Source organism: Acanthopagrus latus, chromosome 3 (genome assembly GCF_904848185.1).
Source record: "Acanthopagrus latus isolate v.2019 chromosome 3, fAcaLat1.1, whole genome shotgun sequence".
Classification (NCBI taxonomy): domain Eukaryota; kingdom Metazoa; phylum Chordata; class Actinopteri; order Spariformes; family Sparidae; genus Acanthopagrus; species Acanthopagrus latus.
In genome coordinates, this window is record NC_051041.1 from 17,555,003 (window position 1) to 17,576,422 (window position 21,420).

General features: G+C 46.8%; 1 protein-coding gene across 6 annotated transcripts; it reads right to left on the reverse strand.

Moving 5' to 3' along the window:
* Positions 1–371: 371 nt before the first annotated feature.
* On the reverse strand, positions 372–20,733 carry mpp6b (membrane protein, palmitoylated 6b (MAGUK p55 subfamily member 6)). 6 transcript variants are annotated; one of them, XR_005073459.1, is made up of 15 exons: positions 20,610–20,733; positions 13,429–13,488; positions 10,191–10,464; positions 6,769–6,887; positions 6,021–6,173; positions 4,189–4,341; positions 3,830–4,057; positions 2,914–3,045; positions 2,738–2,834; positions 2,367–2,435; positions 2,129–2,290; positions 1,846–2,048; positions 1,632–1,760; positions 1,103–1,534; positions 372–996 (listed from the first exon to the last, which is right to left on the reverse strand). XR_005073459.1 is itself a non-coding variant. In XM_037091900.1 (14 exons), the coding sequence occupies exons 3-14, from the start codon at positions 10,321–10,323 to the stop codon at positions 1,358–1,360; spliced, it is 1,755 nt and encodes a 584-aa protein (XP_036947795.1). In that variant the 5' UTR covers positions 10,324–10,346; positions 13,429–13,488; positions 20,610–20,733; the 3' UTR covers positions 372–1,357. The 6 variants fall into 6 exon arrangements, 5 of the variants coding, with proteins under 5 accessions (XP_036947795.1, XP_036947794.1, XP_036947796.1 ...); XM_037091900.1 differs by having other exon boundaries at positions 372–1,534; positions 10,191–10,346; XM_037091899.1 differs by having other exon boundaries at positions 372–1,534.
* Positions 20,734–21,420: the final 687 nt, after the last annotated feature.

The following is a 21,420-nucleotide window of genomic DNA, read 5'->3' on the forward strand; positions in this document are numbered from 1 at the left end:
GCGACTCCGAACGCATCGCTTCAGTCTCAGATAGTCTTCTGGCATAAATGAACATGATCACGCACCTTCCTTGCAATTGGGATAAAAGAGATTAAAGGGTTAGTTCACCCAAACTGCACATTTTCTCACCTCTAATGAATTAGAGTTGCAGAGTTCTACCGACCTTTGTTCTCTTTCCTCTTTCCTTTCCTTCCTTCTTCTACTTCCTTCCATCCATCTTCTTCCAAACGACCCCAATCAAAAATATCAAAATATTTAACTTGTTTTGAAACCAATGTATAAAGGAGATCAGCAATTTATTGTATTAATTCAACCCTTTGCTCGATTCTTTTATACATTTAACATGTATATCACAGTAAAAATCAGTCAGATTGAACATTTCTGAATTTCAAACTTTATTTGGAATATGATCAGGGCTTTGGCATACTGCAACACATTAGATAAGGACCATAGGGAGGGAGTGGGTTTGTGCCACATTCACATATATAAAAGATCAACAGATTGGCTTCTGTAGACGTGACGATGTCGATGATAGACTGATAACAGGACAGTTGAAAACAAATCAAAGGATCACGTGTGACAGAAACACTACACTATAAATCACCACACCGATGGAAAACTAGTATAAGAACACAATCTACACAAAAGAAATTAAGTGACAGTGTTTGATCATGAAAAAGAACATTATAAAATGTGTTTGTCTCGTACAGACTTCAGGAGTTGTGCACAAACAGGCCTTTGAACCTCTTCTGGTCCGGTGGAGGACGCTGGCAGGAGAGTTCAGGGCCGGCTACATAGAAACACTAAAGGTTTTCATTTGTATTGACATGAAAATAAACCAGCTACACAGGTTTCTCAAACATGGCAATGTTGTGCAACACTGACAGGTTTCTGGGACGATGACTGCTCAAAGATCTTCTCGTGGTCGTGGGATCACTTGGGAGCTCGGACGGTGGTCATAAATCCTGGATGTCGACGAAGAAAGACTCACGAACACTTGAAATCAAAGGGAAACGACTAAGTGTAAGACGCCTACAACAATAAATTAATGCAAAAATATGGCCCGAGTAATGAGACCAGATTTTTTTTGTTTCATACTCACACTGAATAGAAAGATCTTTCATAAAAAGTTATAAAATAAATAAGCACTCTTTCCCTTTGAGTAGTAAAAAAGTTGCGCGGCGTGCCGGCCTGAAGAGGAGCGAGCCGTTACAGAAGGACTTATTTATTCTTTATTACTCAGGATTTCTGCTCAAGTCTCCTCTTCTTTGGCCTTTGTGGTCAGAAACACACGCACGCACACACACACACATGCTGGTTGGGTCAGTGTGACCCGCTCAGAGTGGTCCGCTGGTCCTCAGTACACCCAGTTCACCGGGACCCACTGGGGTTCACTGCACAGTTTGTCCACGGCCGCTTGTAACGTCTCAAAGGCCTTGTCCAGGTTGTCGTTGACGATGGTCAGGTCGAAGTAGTGGCTGTAGGCCCTCTGGATCCGAGCGCTCTCGTCCACCGTCTTCCTCAGGTCCACATCCTGCCAACACACGGAGGAAAGGCGAGTGGTGGGAATGTTTGCGAGCTGTAGCTGTAGACACGTGTGCGGATGATGTGCACTGGAGAGGTTGACCTACCGTCAGCTGCTTGGTGGTGATGCCCGCGTCCACCACGGCTTTGTGCATGCCTTTGAGAGTCTCAAAATCAGGCGCTGCGATGAACACCACGTAAGGCATGAACTCTGCTGTCTTCAGTACCTTCAGAGCCTGAGGGGACACACAGCAGGTGAAACTTTGAGATATATGATCAAATTCAGCCCCAAGACATCTTTAACCTTTGACCTCGCCTCACCTGTGGGTTGACATCCAGGATGCAGGTGCGTCCAGTGTCCACCACCTCGTGGATGGACTCGATCTTGGTGCCGTACAGGTTGCCGTCGTACTCGCCGTGCTCCAGGAAGCGTCCGGCCTTCACGTCCACCTCCATCTCCGTCCTCGAGGTGAAGTGGTAGGAGTTGCCGATCAGCTCGTCGTCTCTGGGCCGCCGTGAAGTGTCTGAACAAAACGCCCAGTTAAAACTTTGCATCACAGCATGACAGAGTTTAGAAATACAGACAGAAAGAGGCGTGTCATACATGGGATAGTGGTGCCGAAGCGTGTGGGATGAAGGACCATCAGCCGGTTCTTCAGGCTGCGTCGGCCCACGCCCTGAGCACCAATCAGAACCAGCGTCTTTCTCTGGAACGGAGGCACCTTTGCCACTTCCTCATAGATCTGCAGCTCGTGTCTGTCAAACTCTGTTTAAAGGAGGGCACCATTAATGACCAATCAAAGATGTCAGATACAAACCAACAGCATGAGCAGTCCTCTCACCTGCATTCTTGGCTGTCAGGTACATCATCTTCTTCTTCTTCTTTCCAGCTATGGTTCCACAGAGGATCCCTACAAAACGAGACCACATGTGTGCAGATGTGTGCAGGTGTTATTACAACTTTTGGCCAGAAGAGGGCAGGCACGGACCTCTTTTCTAAGCGTGAGACACATTGGCTACCTTCTAGCTGTAAATCAGTTTTGTGGTTAAAGCAATTGAAAAGTGACAGGAGTCAGGCAGGAAACCAGTTTACAGACTGAAGACCGAGCCAGCTTTTCAACATTCATGCTGATGGAGAGAAACAGGGAGTTTTCAGATGTTTCTGCTGTAACTGAAGCTGGATTCTCAGTGTTTACTCACACACGAAACATACCTGATCCATCAAAGTCCCGAGGGACAAACGCTTTCCTCTTCTCCTCCAGGAACTGACTGGGGATCAGCCCCGTGGCTCCACCCACCACATGACAGGCCTAGCACAGATCACAGATCAGCACGCTGCAGCCCAGAGATGTCATGTCATTTTAAGGAAGTACCTGGATGGAGGCTCACCTGCCACCAGTTGGGATCCTCTCTGTTGACGATCTGAAGGATGTCGCCTCTGCTGAAGGCCATCCCCGCCTCTCGACACGGGATCAGGTTGTCGTTGGCGGGGTTGTAGTCGAAGTACGGCCGCACGTACACCTGTGACAGACACATGCACAGCTCTGAGTCTGCAGGAATTAATCAAACTCATGTGGGCGTTTGTCTTCATGGGAAAATGTGTCTCCATTACAGTGAAAGGAAGCAGCATGCTGTCTCACACAGCACCGTTGGCTCATTCACACCCGTCACGTCCTTCGTCCAACTCTGCACCCGACACAGCTGCTCACGCTGCGCCGAGCAGCGGAGCAGCGGAGGCTTGTGCCAGGAAGGGTAAGAGCTCTGGCCAGTGTATTAGATTAAACAAGCCGCCAGAGGAAGCAATAAAACAAGCCAGTAAAACACAGTGTGCAGCTCGCCCTGAGTCACAGAGCAGGATGTGATTTTGCATTATGTCTCATTCGGTTTTACGGCTCTTCATTCAGCTGAAGCCCTTTAGGCGCTTGTGATTTCTGTCTATTTGCTCAGGATGCACAATATCTCCAGGACTTTTTGTTTTTGAATCAGGAGCCATTGCTGCTCGAAAAACAATCCGCTGCACGCAGGAGTGAAAAGATCTAAAGATATCATGAACTACTGTACTTTCCATGTGAGAGAGAGCGTGAGGCTACAGGAAGCGTGTGTGCAGGAGACACAGACAGCGAGTGTGACCTAGATAGTATGTGGAGTGTTATTAATAGGGCTCCCAGGGTTGACATTCCTGCGCAGGGGATTGTGGGAGGGCTGCAGGACGGATCACCAGCCCTGCACCGCTGCCCAACATCTGCCGCTCATTACGTAAGAGTGCGGCTTGTGTTTACCTGTGCGTGCTCTCTGACGTGCTCACCTGTGGAGGTGCCGGAGCGTCTCGGTAGCTCGGGAGGATCTTCAGCGTGATCCCGCCGCTGCAGTCTTTCAGCATCTCCTGGAGCTCGGTGGGGTTGTTGCCCACGTCCTTCCCGTTCACTTCCTTTATGATGTCACCCACGTGGAGCAGACCCTGCCTGTCAATCATGCCGCCGTGGAGGATTCGAGCGATGACAAGGTCGTCTTTCTCCACGCGAAATGTCACGCCCTGAGGGGAGGGAGGGAGCAGGGTGACGCTCATCCTCTGCTGTCTGATTGTAAACACACACACACACACGCACACGCACACACACACACACACACACACACACACACACACACACACACTCCGGTGCTCACCAGCGGCTCTCCGGCCTTCTTTCGGATGCCAATCATGCGCACGGCATCAGCCTGCATCAGAGCGCTGTTCACCGCCGCATCATTGGCCGTCTCAGCTGGGGGCGGGACTTCGTAGCACTTGGAGGCCACCATGTCGTGGGCCTCCAAGAGAGACTGAGAGAAAGAGGAGGACAGCATGAGAGGGATGACAGAAGCAGGTACTCAGTAGTTTTCACCTGGTGTGTATGAGCAGCTGCCTGTGGTGCTTTAGATTCAGCATTAGAAGTCACATGACTTCAGTCAGTTTCGTGACCTAAAGACTTCTGTTACACTGTGTTTAAACGCTTAGTTTCATCCTGTGATTGTCGCTTTAAATCACATTTAGCAGAAGCTTCGTAGTCTCACCTGTAAATGACGTCAACAAAAAGGTAGATGACTTGTGTAACGGTCACAAAGAGCAAGAGTGATGAGCAAAGCAGTACTGTGTAACTTTGAAATGGAGAAAAGATAAATCATTTCTCTATTTTTTCTTTTCTGCTTTCATTCTAATTAAACACACCTTTGTTCTTTCATACACACTCAGTGGTTTTGCTGTTGCAGCCTCGTCTCTTCTAGTATGTTTAGTTGCTTGCGGCGGTTAATTTAAGCAAATATTAGCTAACTTCAGAGAGACGTAGCTGTGTGAGAAACATTTCTTCAGTCAGTCTGCTGATGTTAAGACCCTTCTTATGCTACTGCTGTGGTATGTTTTAGCATTTAGCACCAGGGCTGTTGTGCAGTGCAACAGTGTCGAAGTTAGTCAGGAGATGTTTTAACTTGTGGCCACATTCATCAGAAGCCACGTAGTCTCACTGTAAATGATGTAAACCAAACGGCACCTTGCTGTTGTTAACATGTGGACAGATGGTGAAACTGTAAAGCAGAATTAAAGTTTCATTTGTGGCGCTGCAGCATCTGTTGCTGTTGGTTTAAAGTGTCTTCTGGGTTTGACTTCCTGAAGCATTCAGATATAAAATGTGAACACTGAGCTGTGTAAACACTCGACTACAGAGTCCTGCGTGCGTCTTAATTCTCCCCTGAAACAAATCATCTAATGGATCAAATCCCAGATATGGACCATCACCAAAATCTAATCAATTAATTCTCGGTTCACTGAATATCCATCCACCAAAGTTCATCCAAGCCAGTGTTTTGGAGACAGACCACTTTTTAAATGTCTTCCAAGCGACTAGATAAATATGTGAAGTTTATAAAAACTGACACACTCAGTATGTGATGTAATATCTGTCCCCTCGCTCCCTCTCTTTCTTCCCAACTCGTCTCTCTCTCGCTCAGTAGGTCAGAAGGGTCTTATCCTTCAGCTTACAGCACGAAGGGCTCTGATTGGTGCAGAGGCTTGGCTGGAGCTCAGAAGTCTAACTCCTATTGGTCTGGCCTGCGTAAAGCCTCTGGTAGGTCCGAGGATAAAGGTTAATGTTCCACTGATGCATGAGGCCGGGATCCAAAACATCAGCTCCGTCTGTGCCACTGTAACTACAGTCAGAGTCACAAATGTGGGCTGAATGTTCACTGTGCTATAAACATCTGAACGGAAATATCAAGACTAATCTCTCACCTACGTACAGTTACAGTTACATGTTGTAGTACTCTGGCTAAAGGTTGAAGTACGGTCAGCAATGAACAGTAACACTTCTGCAAAGTCAATCAGTGGTGCTGACAGAGGAATCATTTGATCTAATTTGGTTTAAAAGAGCATCAGTTTCATCCGTACGTCATCCAGAAATGATCTGAAATTCACTCCACGAGCAGGAAACTGTCATCCAGGAGTCAGACTGCTCGTTCACTCTGCTCACCTGGAAGTGCGGCTCCTTCAGGATCCTGGACAGTTCGGCCGCGCTGTCGTCTTTAACCTTGAGACCGCTGATGTCGCCCAGGATCTCCGTCACCAGCTCCACGTTGTTGTCCTGCACCGCCTCCAGCTTCACTTCCTCCAGCTGTTCTTGAGCCTGAGGGGAGACGGAGACGCTCAGGGAGGGCAGACGTGTTTTCTCCTCTCTCATGAATCTGAGCGTTGTGTTTGTAGTTATTCAGGCGTGTGGATGAAAGAATGAAACTGACCTTTATTGTGTAGGTGTGACTGCTGATATATTGGATATTATATTGTTGCTGTGGGGTTATTTTGCTCTATAAGCAAGCTGTCAGCCTCATGTTACAATCTTAAAAGTCGAGTATTTGTTTATGTTCAGGCAACTGTCATCTTCTCAGGTTCCAGCTCTGTTAGCAGCAGTTCAGTGTCAGAGAATGACAACATAATGACAACAGCCTGAACTACAGGAGCTCCGGCTGTCCTCTAAGTGAACTCACTGCACACTACACTTGAAGCTGTGTGTAAGAGGCATTGCCATGCATGCAGTGTCAGTAAAGATGCATCACTTGTCTGACAGTATGCGTTCGTGCAGCCCCTCTGCGTGCAGACGCACCGAGCGCTCTGTTAGTCAAAGCCTTACTGTACTTCAGCATGCAAAGGCCTCAGGGGCCTCGGCACTCGCCCGAGGTTAGTCTGCTCGCTGCTGCTCACGTCGAGCCATGTGTGTGTGCTACCTTAGCCAGGGTGCGTACAGTGGGGCTTTCCATGATGCCGCGCAGGAAGAGCAGGTCGATGTCCTTCGCACCCGCGGAGGTGGGAAGGTCACCCACATTATCCACCACCTGCTGCATGGCTGGATGGATGAGGCAAGGCGAGAGACAAAGATGCAGACACAGACAAAGAGAGGGAGAAAGATAAGAAGAGTTATCAGGGCGTGAAAGTCAAACAAGGCCTGAACACACACACACACACACAGCTTTAAAGATAGTGCATCAGCTGAGAGAGCGAGCAGTGAGCACTGAAGGTCAGAGGAGCTCAGTTATTACAAAACTCGGCCAAAATGCTTTAAAATAAGGGACACATTTATTTTCTTTAAATATCATACATGACTTTGATCGTCCTTCCTTTGGTCCAATCACTCTTCTGTAGAAGAACAAGGATACACATGTTCAGCCTCCTGCGTTGACGATATATAGTTATGTACTTACGACTGATGAGTTCTGTATTCTGCACACAAACAAAGACAGGGAGCGGCTCGGACAGATAGCTAACGCGCTAATACCAGGGTCTCAAAGCTCGTTTAAGCCCATCTAAGACACTTAAAGCCCTGTGAACTTGTGTGTGTGCGAGTGCGTGTTTCTCTGTGTCATTATACACTTACGTAGGTGGTAAATATGTCCAGTCAGCACTTCAGCAGAAATCACTCCATGATTTATCGTCATTTTGCTCCAGCAGCCTGTCATCATCTTTAAAAACTGTCTCTCATCATCTCGTTAAGTCGAGTCATACTTTAATCTCGGGCACTAAATTTCTGCCTTGTCATGACATACTGTGTTTGTTTGCGTCATGTAGTGTAGTTTTATATGTGTACTCTTGACATGTTGATAAATCCACATGATAAATGCCGTTCAGATATTCAACATGTGGAAGATACAACATTTCACATGCAATACCTCAGATGCAAAAGTGATAATTTGATGGTATAACTGATGTTGGACGTGTAAAACGTGCGAGTATATGAAGCTGCTTCTTTTGTACGTGCTGGCCAGTATGAATTACTGGTTTGCAGCACTAAAAGCTGTTGCACTACAGTTTGAAAGTGTGATTTTTTTTATCATCCATCAATCATTCATCATGCATACAGAAAATCACAGCTGCATGATTAAGTAGGAGAGAAGAGGGAGAAAATACAATTTATCTCACAATGACGGCGAGAAGATCTCACTGAGCCTTGATAACAGAGAACAGACAGACTGCACAAACAGCAGGCTCCATGCAAAAACACACCTTAAATATTTATGACCCTCTTAAAGCAGGACTACGACGAGAGGGAGGTTAAAAACTGCACTGCAGATGATTAAATCTGTATATCCATAAAATAATATGTTTACTGCATGACAACACAGAGACACAATCTAGAAGTCAATTCGGATGTGGACAGAATATCCAGCTTCCTCTGGGGACCCCACGCCATGTTTCACAAGCTACAGTAAACAAAAAAGTCTCAGAGCAGAGCTGTGATTGTCATAAACACACACACACACACACACACACACACACACACACACACACTAGCGGCTTGATTGCTCTGCGCTCACACTAACAATTAGCTTCAGTTCAACCTCCTGAAATTTGGAGAATAATAAGTTGTTTTTTTTTTCAATTCTCTGAGCATTCAGACCTGAAATGTGTCATGCTGACCTGTTTTTGTGGAAGTCAGACAAAAAGCATGCACGAGAGAGACTTTCACTCAGCGACAAACCCTGACCTCTCTGACATGATCGAATATATCTGACCAGAAAACCTAAAAAAAAAATACACAGCTTTAAAAAAAACAGCCAGCTGGATCCGGCTGAGTCTTCCGTGCTCTCCGTGTTGACCTTTCCCCGGTCGCTCGGCTCGTTGTGTCACTGCGTCCGCGACCACAGGAATGTTTGCTCATCCCAGCCCGTCCAACGACCCCTCTGCCCTGCCACGTGTGCTCGTGTCGACATTACTCAACAACCAGAGGATGCTTTTCTATCCAGCGGGAGATTGGAGATGAACTGAAGCCGCCCTCCCAAAGTCTCCTATAATCCTATGAAATATGGTGTGGAGATACAACCACCTACCAGTCTCTCGCTAAGCCTGGCCTGAAGAAGTTGTAAAGCTGAGAGATTTCAGCAGTGAATAGTTACAGAGGGGTGTTTTCCCCCCCAGATGCTTCATTTATCTACATAATGAATTATCCTGCTTACCTGCTTCTAATTCCTCCTCTGTGGCACTCTGTGGTTCGTCTGCAGTCTCCCTCACCATCTACCCAACGCCTCTGTATGTAAACCCTCCAGCGCTGTGTGCTTTGAATGCCAATGCAGAGACTACCAGCTCAAGAAACCCTTCCTCCATTTCTAAAGGAATGCGACACGAATCCCACGAGATACAAACCTGGCAACCTGTCGCCTATCATACGAGTTGTTATCACTTTGTTTTTAGCTCACAAGATGGAGATCAGAGCAGCAGCTTGACTGACACAAAACATCATTACCCCTAACAAAGTATATTCCAGGGAGTTGTTTTCAGTTGTGCGGGGTAGGAACTGAACAGCCCCGAGGAAAAACAAGCTCCTTTCACAACAGGCAGTATGTTTCTGCCTTTGCTGTGGTATGTGTGAAGACTGTAGACGGACTAAACTAATATTCACTTTACAAACAGAAGTTACATTGAGTCAGCAGCAACACCTAAACATCACCTGACGCCTGTGACAGGGTACGAAAAATCACTGGTCAGGGAGCAGAGAGGTCAATACAGTCCAGGATACATAGATAACTGGGATTTAAATGTAGGTAACGTTACAGTAAAAGTAATGAAGACTGTTCAATGGCTGTAAGTTGGAATAGTTAAAACTTTAAGATAAAGACGGAGCAGTGGAAACAAGGCTAAAACTTTAAGATAAGAGCTGAACAGTTGGAAAAGTCGGCTACAGCTTAAAATAAGAGCTTAACAGTGGAACAGTACGCTAAAACTTCAGGGTAAAGCTGAGCAGTGGAAACAACAGCTACAAGTTTAAGATAATGGCCAATCAGATGGGATAGTTAGCAAAAACTTCAGGATAACCAGCTGAGGAAGGCGGAGTTACCTTAAACTGAGTGGTTGAGTTGTGGATTAATTGCTGAAATGTCCAGCTTTCACCATCACAAAGTGTTAACAGTAAACCTACAAGCTTTAATATTGACTGAATTGTATGGAAACATGGTGCTTGAAATCATGGTGTTGAATAACATCTAGTTTAAATCGACACTAACACAGAGAGATCTGCCACCAGCCAACTCTGTACGAGTTACCTGACGACCAGCGCTGCCTTCTGATCCCTCCATCCCTCCATCTCAGAGGAAGACTACAGCATCTCCCTGTTCATCTAAACACATGACACCACACCGCTTCCTCCTCCTTTCCTCACCTCCAGACGCATCTGGCTCCTGGGGGGACTGCACCGCCGAGGGCCCCTCCACGCCAGGCTGTCCCGGGGGCGTCAGCTCCTCCGCCTCTTCCCGTACCCCATTGGGACAGGCGTCCTCCATAGCTGTGACCATCGCCAAGCCCTCCTTCTTCCTCCCTGCAGCCACAAGTATGCTAAGGCTAACCACTTGTAAACCACCAGTAGTTCTGCAACTATGTCTTCTGTCCTCCAATCGTCTTGTCTGGCACTGCTGACCCGCTAAACTCCCAAGAAACTGAGAGAGAGAGAGAGAGAGAGTAGAGAGGAGAAAGAGAGGGGATTGAGGACAGAATGAGAGAGGAGACACAAAGAGAGCGACAATAGAGTGGGATTAAGATCAGGGGATATTAAGAGACGAGGGGGGAAAGAGGAGCAGAGAGGAGGAGGAAATATGAGGGGGAGAATTTAGGAAGGGAAGAGGCCGATGTGAAGATAAGTTCAGAGAGACAAGCGTGAAAAGAGACAGAGAGAGGTAGGAAGCTGGATCGCATACACAGATGTGGACATGCGTTCAATGCTTGTCAGTCCCCTCCCTCCACTCTGCCTTTAATACCTTCCAAACCCCTTACCCCCCTCCCATGATAACACACACACACACACACACACACACACACACACACACACACACACACACGTAATCCCACAATCCTCTCCTGCTGTTGAGGGCTTGCTTGAGTACCCCTCCTCTTGTTTCCCTCGACCCCACCCAAAGTCGAGTTGCCCCGTCTGGTCCAGACGGAGGTACACACACTCACATACACACCACTTCAATGTGTCATTATGTAAGTAATCTTACATAAGTAAGTGTTACTGAAGGGGCCCTGACCCGACATTCCCATTCTTCAGTCTCTCGTTCCCTGTGCTCACGGTTCGGACTCCCCGCTGCAGCAACGTGCAGAAACTCTCAGCGTGTAAAGATTGTGCTCGTACGAACTCCCTCAGCGGTCGTCCAGCTCCTTAAAGCAGCATGTGTCGGCCTAATGGGAGATTTTTCTCTCACTTCTCTTTCTGTTTGGTCTCTCTTCCTCCTTAAATTAATGTGCCCTTACCACCTTTCTTCTTGCTAAATCGGTAGAGTTGAGGTGCTGACTGGATTATGCATATTTCTGGGCTGCAGTTTAAGCTGCTTCATGCCTGAGCCTGAAGTCTTTGGGCAAGCTACTGAAAGCAGGACTTTCTTAGAAGGAACCCCATTTCTTGCATATCAGTTTCCTCTCCCAGTGCCTCATTTCATATGTGTCTCATTGGAAATGAATAATCACTACACACAGAATAAATGAATAAATGCTTAACATCAAGTTAGTCTTGTTGGCAGCTCTGTGAAGCTGTACTTTGACATGGCAGCTTCTAGCAATCTGCTAACACACTCAAAATGACTGCTAATGTTCATCACCTTAGTTTAGCAGACAAACATGCTAACATTTGTTCAGCACAGCTGAAACTGACAGGACTGATGATGGTTCTCATCGCTATAGTATGATTTATCTGCTGGGGACCATGAATAGTTATGCAATCTGTGTCAATTCCTCCAGTTGTTGTTGAGATATTTCACTGAGAAATCTGACCTGTTGGTGGCGCTAGATAAGAAGTCAGGGGCTCATCAGATACATTAGGATTCATCCTCTGGGGACCATGATCGTCTCTACAAATTTGTGCCAATCCATCACAGTGATGATGAGCTACTTCACTGGATAAGCGAGACTTATGGCCTGTTGGCACCAGATAAAGTCAGAGGATCATCAGATGATCTTTGATTCATCCTCTGGGGAAAACAAATCACTGCACACCATTCAGAGGCAGTTCATCACTTTTCAGCCTATTTCAGCCTCAACCAAAGTGACGGTCTGACCGACCAAAGAAGCAACTCTGTCATCCCGAGAGCTGCAGTGTGTTGGAATATCACGTTCAAGACGCAGCTCACACCACTCAGTGTTTACAGGCTCCTCCCCTTCTGCATCCATCAAGCCCCTCCCACAGCGACACAGCTGTGCAAAGAGCAGATCTGTAGCAGGCTTTAATCCGCCCCGCCTCTCCCTCCACCCAGGTCCACCCCTCCCCCAGCCCCAGGACATGAGATTTTAATCTGGCCACAGGATTACAGAATCTCTCCCTCCCTCGCTCACCATAACCAGCGTTCAAACATCTCTGCACGCCGAACACGGTGACGCTGTCGGCTGGTGAACGCTAACGAAGCCTTCTGAAGTGGCCCTCTGGCTCAAGTTTAAAAGTAGGCGATGTCATTACATCATTACGGTGCTAGAGTATATTCTGATAGCTAATATGAGGATAAATAGCCAACAGAGCTAAAAACTGTCCACAGTTTGTTGATAACCTGTGTGACTTTCCTCTAATTGTTCCTTTTCAGAAAGTAACGAGATGAGAGCTGGTTTCACACCGAGTCTGACTCAGCACAGCAGCTGTGTGTGGAGAAACAAAGCTCAGTGCTTTGTTTAGGAGAAAACAAAGCATCATGGGAAGTCATCACGCACTTGACTTGGCAGACTGATCACTGTGCTCCAAGGCTATAATGAGCTAAATAAGACTGTGCTCTGTTACGCTATTTCATGAGTAAGAATGTTGTATCTTAGTCCAAGACAAACATTAGACATAAACACACAGTGTCAGATAGATCAACACACGAGTGACAAATACTGATATTTCTATTCAAACATGAGGCGCTCAGAACAGAACAGAACAGTTTCTTTTGGTTCAATTTGCACCTTTCTCTTGTCACAGTGCTGTACTTCAAGTGTAGGCACAAACAAAAACATTTGGTTAGGGTTAAAATACCAGTTTTGGTCGCCACAGGTTGGCAGCCTTCTTGCCTGTAACTCTACCACCATCTGCTTTTCCTTCCTCCCAGTTTAAAAAGTCAGATAATAAACATGCACTTTAAACGTGATATGACACATTTGTAAAAGTGTTCGTAGATTCATAGGCAGTAAATGTATATACAATTTCAAGGTTTTTCTTTGTATAAAAAGAAAATATTATTAACTTTGTAATCCACATGGATTTAAAACAATATATTCTTCCTAACTTCTTTAAAGAAGTTTTTTTAGAGCGGTGATCAGCACGTCCTTGCTTCAAAGACTGGCAGTCCTCCTGCTGAACTGATAAAATCATGTCAGCTGACAGCTTCCTAAACGCCTCCAGGGTGTCAGTTCTGCAGAACAGAAGGGGGAGGAGTTGTGTTTACCTGTGCTAGTCGTGTAGCCGACCCGGTCCTACTGGCTGCTCATCAGTCCACTGTGAAGACCTGGAGAGAGACAGAGAGGAAGACAGATGGGTCAAAGTGTGCGAGTCCTCGTGAGACATGAATTTTCAGTCCTACCCTCAAACCAGTTCTCATCATTCCTCACACACACACACACACACACACACACTTGCTTCATTCAGTTAGGTACAGTCCTACACACACAAACACTCCATAACTCCTTTTTCCCCTTTGGATTATCTCTTTAATCTATCTATGTCAGCCCCATCTTCTGCAAGATACACGAGTCTCGTCTGCAGACTGGGGCTGTTGTTGGCTCAGAGCGATGCACACACTCATCCAGGACGACTCGATGTCCTCAGATTCAAGGTTTCCCTGCATCATCAGCTGGCACGCTGCCGCCAACGTAGTAAATGGCCACGATTCTCTGAAAGTAATGATGAAGCAGTTTGCATTCATTCCCCCGGAAGACTCTTCTCTCACTTTCACTTGCAAGCTCAAACAAACGCGCACACACCCTCTATACAGTATGTGTGTCATGTAAAACCAGACCTGCACATTAGAGGATCAGTGTTAGTAGCTGACATTAGTTTGTCAGTGAACCGTTTTGGTTCATACGCACAAACAGATGCAGGAGGAGCTGCTGTGGGTCATTGTAGAGCCGGGAGCTAATCGGTCAGACCGATCCATGCAACGACATCAGATTACTGAGGATATGTTGTCATCACTTTGCATGTTGGCCAATAAGTATCAAGAACTTGCAGTATGGAAATACGAACTAGGTCTGAGGTGTCAACATGGCTGAGATTTCCCTCCAGAGAGCACAGACCTGTTCAACATGTGTCTGGTGTCTGAAAGTGAGCACAATTTAATGCAGATTCTAATAACAACGTTGGGGATTCAGAAAAGTTCTAACTGTGATTCAAAAGACAAAAACATCTCAAATCGAGCTCCACTTTCACAGCCACTCCGGAGCTTCTGACTCAGGCTCCAGTTTTCATCCGGTATATACAAAGTGTCAGAGTCAAGGTCCAGTCTGCAGGTCTGCTGATGAAGACTGTGATCGAAAGCTTCAAAACAGCAATTCTGACCTTGACACCAGATTGTTTTGGTGATATTTCCAAGAGTGACTCATCGAGCTCAACTCATCAGAACTCATTTTACTCGAGCAGCAGCGTCTGCATTAACCACGGACCAGAGTTTCACTTCTTCTTCTCTGTCCACATTTATAATCACTGTGAATAGAGAGCAGAGAGGACAGGCTCTCCAGCAACAACTGCACTGTACCATGTTTAAAACATCATCTGTTTACAAGAACCGCAACGTCAGGCAGCGCTGAAACATTCATGCTGCTCTGAATAGCCTTTGTGAAATGAGCCATTGTGAAATGCAAGTCAGCAGAAAAACAATGAAATGATGTGATTACAAATAACCAGCGCCTGCAATCACCCAAAAGACAATAGATTATTACTCCTCCACGCTTCATTTCACTCAGCCTCTTCCCTCGATGTTCCTCGATCTCTTCCCCTGAGGAAAGGAAGGATAGCGTGCTGGCTGCAAGGATTATTTTATAAAAATCACAGGTTCCACCTGCTCAAACAGCGATTAAAAGCATCTGCTAAAAGCCCTAAAATACTTTGTCGGTGTATCACTGTCCACATAACTTTGGACCTAAAGCTCCTCCCGGTCTGGGTCATGCTAACCCAGTCTCAACCGGAAGCGATCAGTGCCAAGTGGCAAACCATTTCCAAGGCGATTACAACACCCAGAGGAAGTCTGCTCATCACTGGTCTGCCATCATCCCTTTTCTGCTGTACTGGGGTCTTTTCACACATCATGCCAGAGCTAATTGGTCCTTTATTGTGCGAAAGAAAGAGTGAGGGGAAGAGAGAGAGCGAGGGGTCGATTCATTACGCAACACAGATTACAATCAGGCTCGGCACGCTCATTGGAAGTGAAAGATATCCCTCAGAAGAATGTTAATGGAGGCAAAGCCGCTGTGGCAATTCCTCTGCAATTTATCCGCACCACAGAGCAGGAGCTGGGCCGGGCCAATCAAAAGGTCCGAAAGGGGAGGGAGGAGCAAACAGAGAAGGTGAAACTCAATGCGGAAGAAAAGTCAGGGAGGGTCACGACTTGACTCAAGAGTATAACATTTGGCAGAGGGAGTGGGAGAAATTCAGAGGAGTCAGAGAAGGCAGACAGAGGAATACATAAAAGGCACATTAGGAGTCATGAGGGAGAGGAGAAGGAGAGGAGAATCCTTCAAGATTAGACGGAGCTGTGGCAAAAGCCTCTCAGGTGTTGGGAGGATCAGAGGAGGAGAGGGAACAGATGAGAAAGTCTTGAGAGAGAATACCTTCGTAATCCGTCTCACTGTTTCCAGAAACTGCCAGGTTACTGAAGTTCCTCTTGTGAAAGTCGCACCGAATGATAATCTTTTTATATCTGAATGGAGAATAAGATGGTGGAGTTTACGTGTGCACTTATTTGCATGCAGGAGCCGGGTCATCTCAAGGACTGGGAACTGGGTTACAACACTAAATTAAATTCTCCACGGGCCCAGTCAGTCTTTCTTTCATGGATTCAAACTCTGAGAACGCACTGGACTCAGGACTCCCCTGATGTCCTTCCATCAGCATCGCTCACAGCTCCTCCCTCCTCTTGGGACGGAGGGAAAAATCACAGGAAGTGTGTCATTAGACATCCTGGCTGTCATTGGCTGCTGCACGGTGAAGGACGAGCAAACAAAAGGCCTCTGAATGCCCCCTGGCTGTCCAGCACTCAGATGATGGACAGCTCATGGAAGGGGGATTACAGAGGGATCAGAGGGTTTGTTTTTGTACTAAACATCACTGCTGTCTCACACATGTAAACGTGTGTGTGTGTGTGTGTGTGTGTGTGTGTGTGTGTGTGTGTGTGTGTGTGTGTGTGTGAAAAGCAGGCAGGCTGTGTGGTTTCCGTCCACTTCTAGTCACGCTAGCAGAGGAACTCACTCCTCCGACTCATAACAACAACATGTTGAGAATGTACAGTCTTGGGTGGAGCGTGATGCTACGACTCTCAGGGCCGTGAAGCACAAATACACACACAGCATCGAGCCCATGAGGCATCCGGAGTGAAGAAACCATTCAATATGTATTTATATGTTTCATTCAGCTCCATTCTCTGCCTGACAGTAACTTACTCTCTGGCCTCCTGTGCAGCAGAGAGCCGGGGGCTCTCAGAGCAGAGCAGCCGTCGCTCTCCGTTCCTCTCAGTGACTTGAGAATCACAAAAGATGCTGGAGAGCTCAGTCCTGCCCGGGAGTCTTCCCATTGGCCGACTCCAGGAGCAGCAGAGAGCAATTATGAAACTTTCCTGAGTGGTGTGCTGCAGCGCTCCCACTGTCTGACACCAGTGTGCTGGTGAGTGCTGGAGGGGCACAGCATCTTCAAGGAGGCACTGTCTATTTGTGGGCATGCTTGTGTGTGTAATGACTGGCATAAATAACCAACCCCATCCTGTCCTGCCTCGCACCATCACCCTCTGCCTCCAGACAAACACTATGTAGGTCACTCAGCCGCTCCATAAGAGGATTACACTGCTACCCCCAAGATCGCCATCTTAGCAGATCAATATTTGCAGAATATTTACCATAGACGTGTTTTTTTTTTAACAAGTTAGCACTCTGTGACTGCAGCTGTTGGTGCCACTGTCTACAGAAAGTTGACAAAATCAGCTCCAGTTCTCCAAATCCAGTACAAATGATGAGAAAGCAGCTTTCTGCTGATTCATGCCTCTTACCTCTTCTCTCCACCTGACAATCTGAAATTACCAACATCAAACACAACGGCGTCAATTGTTGCATCACTGCACTTTCCCTGCATCACCAAAAATGACATAATTTGCCTTCCCGGTGATGTTCCAGCTGTTAGGATGTCTGTGCTTTGCCACGCAGCTCGGGATGATATAATTACACGGCCGTCCGACACTCGTCAAAACCCTTCAGCGCTGAACGTGCAGTGATCTCAATAATGAGCACCCCGTAAGTTAATTCAACCCACCACATGGCTGCGCCTGCTTCCTCTCAGTCTCTCTGCCTTCCCAGCCTCCTGTTACTGATCATAAGCATTAAGGGAAAGACGGGGAAGAGATGGGGGAGGGAGAAGTGATGCAACAGCGCCTAACATGACTGTAAAGTTTATAAATGAGAAAACTGAGTTGTGTGATGTTGGATGGTGGAAATGGGATGCGAGCAGTGAGATAAGAAATAAGTCTCAGATGACTTTACCCAGCACACTGGCCTCTCTCTCTCTCATCTCCTCATATTTGTGAATATTGCAGAGAATTATAAATGACAGCAACTCGTCTGAAAAAGAGCTAAACTGTCACGGCTCCAGACTGTGACCGACTGCTTAGCTGCATTTTATGACCATTTTCAAAGACAGTACTACTAAACTGTACAACTCGGAGCACCAGTACAACTCGCAAACACGTCTTTTTTTCAGTTTTGTTTTTTGAAATCATCATGTAAAACACCAGAGGTAGAGATAATGTTCCTATCCATGTTAGTGTTTGTGAGCTTGCAGACTCAACTGCACTCTTTGCTGCACTATGCAATGAATGGAAAAGGCCCAAACAACCATCTGCACAGGTGCTAACAAACTACAGGGATGCGTTAGTTCCTCGGGACAACCTCAGGTCGCCTAGAGGACAGCCCTGTGAGTTAGTTATCGCAGAGTAACAGACAGACAAGACAAGTGAAAGGATAACAGGTTTCACTTATCTGTCCTTCATGGTTGATGGTTACAGAGACCTCAGATTACGAGGATGAGAGACAAAAGGACGAGACTCTGACCTGATGTGTTCGCATGACGACCTCGAAGAATCTCACTGCAGATCGACTCTTCAGCAGAACATAAACTGGTGACCAGAATCCAACACACATTCCTGTTGTGTCACCCAATCCATCATCATCAGTCTCAAGTTTTTTGTAATTTGAGTATTTAGAGTTATCCTTTCAAATTGTGAACAAGTAAATTTTATCCCAAAGCGCGTTTTCCTAAACATAACGGAGTATTTTATTTTGTGAAACCCTTCCAGACGCAGACAGAGAACAGAGAAGAAACAGAGAGTGGACAGTGTAATAATAGCTGCCAAACAGGATGTGATACCTCGTCTCCTGATGTAAAGTGCTGCTCTGACCCTCCTCAGCCACACTGACCTGCTGTCACTGTTTCATCAGTTGAAATGAAGGTCACGATGTTCTAGGAATGACAGCAACACTGCGAAGTCTGACACACCCGACTTAAACACTGATTCAGGTGATGAAAGATGAACCAAGCTGTCTTGTGCTACATGGAAAACTGTGCTGCCCCTTTAAGACCCTAGTGATGATAACAAGTCAGGTGAATCTGCACTGTAACAACAAGATGTTTGACTTGACTTGACTTGAGGCAATTCTTACACAAGTCCATTCCAGAGTAATGTTCCTGTGTGTGTGTGTGTGTGGATGAGTCGTTAAGTGTGTGTAGTCGGGAGCTGCAGCTCGGTGCAGGGCGGGGACGAATGATTGTAGGTGTGAGGATACCAAATATCTGATGCATGTGTTGTTCATAGCTGGAAGGTTTGAGTCAGCCCAGTGTGTGTGTGTGTGTGTGTGTGTGTGTGTGTGTGTGTGTCTACCCCTTCCTCCTTTCTTTCTGTACTGTCTCCCTGATAGCTGAGTATTAATAATGGAGGAGCAGAGGCTTCTGAGCGTTGGATTGCCCCTTTGGATGATTCACAGCTTTAGTTGTTCGTGCTGAACTTGAAATTCATGCGTGGTTACGGTAAAAAGGCACATAAACTCATCCCACCTACTTCAGCAGAACAATAAAGGTCATCCTGGATATCCCTTTTCCAGGGATTGCCGATTTACTGTAATACATTAAATGGTCTCGGTCTCCTTCCCTTCCTCCTTTTGTTCCTCCTGTTCAATCCAACAAATCTGATTAGGGCTTATTATATGACTGAAAGGAGGAGAGAACAACTCATAACTTCTAGTTTACATGCAACAGGATCCAGGCTGCCCCCCATCAGTGGTCTTGTGGCCCACATAACCCCTCCCAGGACGGATCCCCAAGGATGTTGTGTACGTCCATGGGCTTCCCCCATCACGTGCTGAACAGTTTAAACCCTTTGCCAGGTGACCCTGTGCTCCTCTGAGCGAGGAAGTCCCAAGATTAATTGAGAGCTGCACAGTCTGTTGTGGGATGTAAGTGGTTTAATGTTTCGATTTAGTGCTCACGTAAAGTGGATCTGACATCGCTTTAGTGCGTTATTATTGCTCGGTGCACTCATACATCTCAGGAGGACAAAAAATAAAAATCAATAGGACTGTCTGGCTGCGCCTCCGGTCGGCCAGCCTGTGCCAAGCCACCGGCTCCTCTGCTCCGTTTTCCTTCAGCATCCCCTCAGTACAAAGAAAGCTCTGTTGATATTTGCTCTCAAAGTTTTTCCAGACACCACAACACGAGAACATGTTCCACCTGGGCTGATATGACTGTCTGTGGCATGGCTTTGTAGTAGAAGCGCGCCGTCTTTCCCGAGCCCTCCACCCTTCGCTGGTAGATGTTGCAGCCTGTCATTTCAGGACGGCGGCGCGTTACAAGCTCCTCATCCTGTCCGCACTATGACCTGCAGCTCCCCCCTCACGTCCTCCCGGTCGCGGATCGACGCCACGGTTCTGACGCATGGCCACAACCGTGCGCCAGATCCGTGCGCTTGAACCGTGCGCCAGATCCGTGCCAAACGCCTGCGCCGGTCTGGCTGACCAGACCACTGTACATCCACACCGATCTAGCCACACGTGCGGCCATTTTTTGTTACTCATCCGAGCCATTGTGGCGTGCGCACACTTACGACTACAGCCCATCGGCTGGGCTGGATCCTTCCTGGTGGTTTGCATGAGAAGGGAAAGGACGCGTCCGACTCCACGACAGACGCCCGACGCGAAGTGATAGGAGGCTGATTAAAGCCTGATCTCAGAGCGCAGCGGGCTCTATAGGGGGCAAAGCTCCCTTCTGTCAAACTCTGCTGCACCTCAAACACGGCAAAGTGTCTTTGTCTCCGCCTGACTGCCCGCGGATGAATGAATTCAAACCCCTCACATCACAAAACGACCAGCAGCCGAGACTTACCTGAGAATCGTGCGTGTGAGTTCGCGGTAGTCCACCGACTGTCCCGGTTGGACATTCAGGCCCCCCTCAGCTGTCCGTCCTGGTCCCGCAGCAGACTACCAGAGAACACGACGCCAATCAAACCCACACGCCCCGCCTCCTCTGCTGGCGTCATACGGTATCCACCAATGGGAGCGGAGGTACGGCCCTCGCTCACTGAGTCCATTATATCTTATAGTATTTTCTCCCATCACAATTTACACCCGTCCATTCATATAAACAGGCTCCATGATGGCTAATGACAGATGCGTCATGTGAGTCAGAGAAGTGTAGTGTGTGTGTATATATATATATATATATATATATATATATATATATATATATATATATATATATATATATATATATATATATATATATATATATATATATATATATATATATATATATATATATTGTTTTCTAACATCTGGGATGAAGAGACTTCTCTTCAGTTCTCGGTTCAGTTTCTGTTACTGCGGGTGTTATTGGACTCTAACAGGAGCTCAGTCTCTGGATGGTTCCACCTGCACATGAACACGGAGGACTCACCTCTGTTCTGGCTCGGTTCCGTTGCAGATTGTGATTTGAGCTCTGTGGGCTCGTTTCAGTGTCAGGTTGACTAACCACTCGTATAATTGCAATAAAGCTCATGGAAATGTCATTTCTCCCTTCATTTAGTTTTGAGAGCAGCACTTATCCTAATGGCCACCAGAGAGCGCCATTAGCTGCCCAATTCACAGCTTCAAACGTATGTTTTACTGACCATGTAAGTTACTGGACCGTTTGTGAT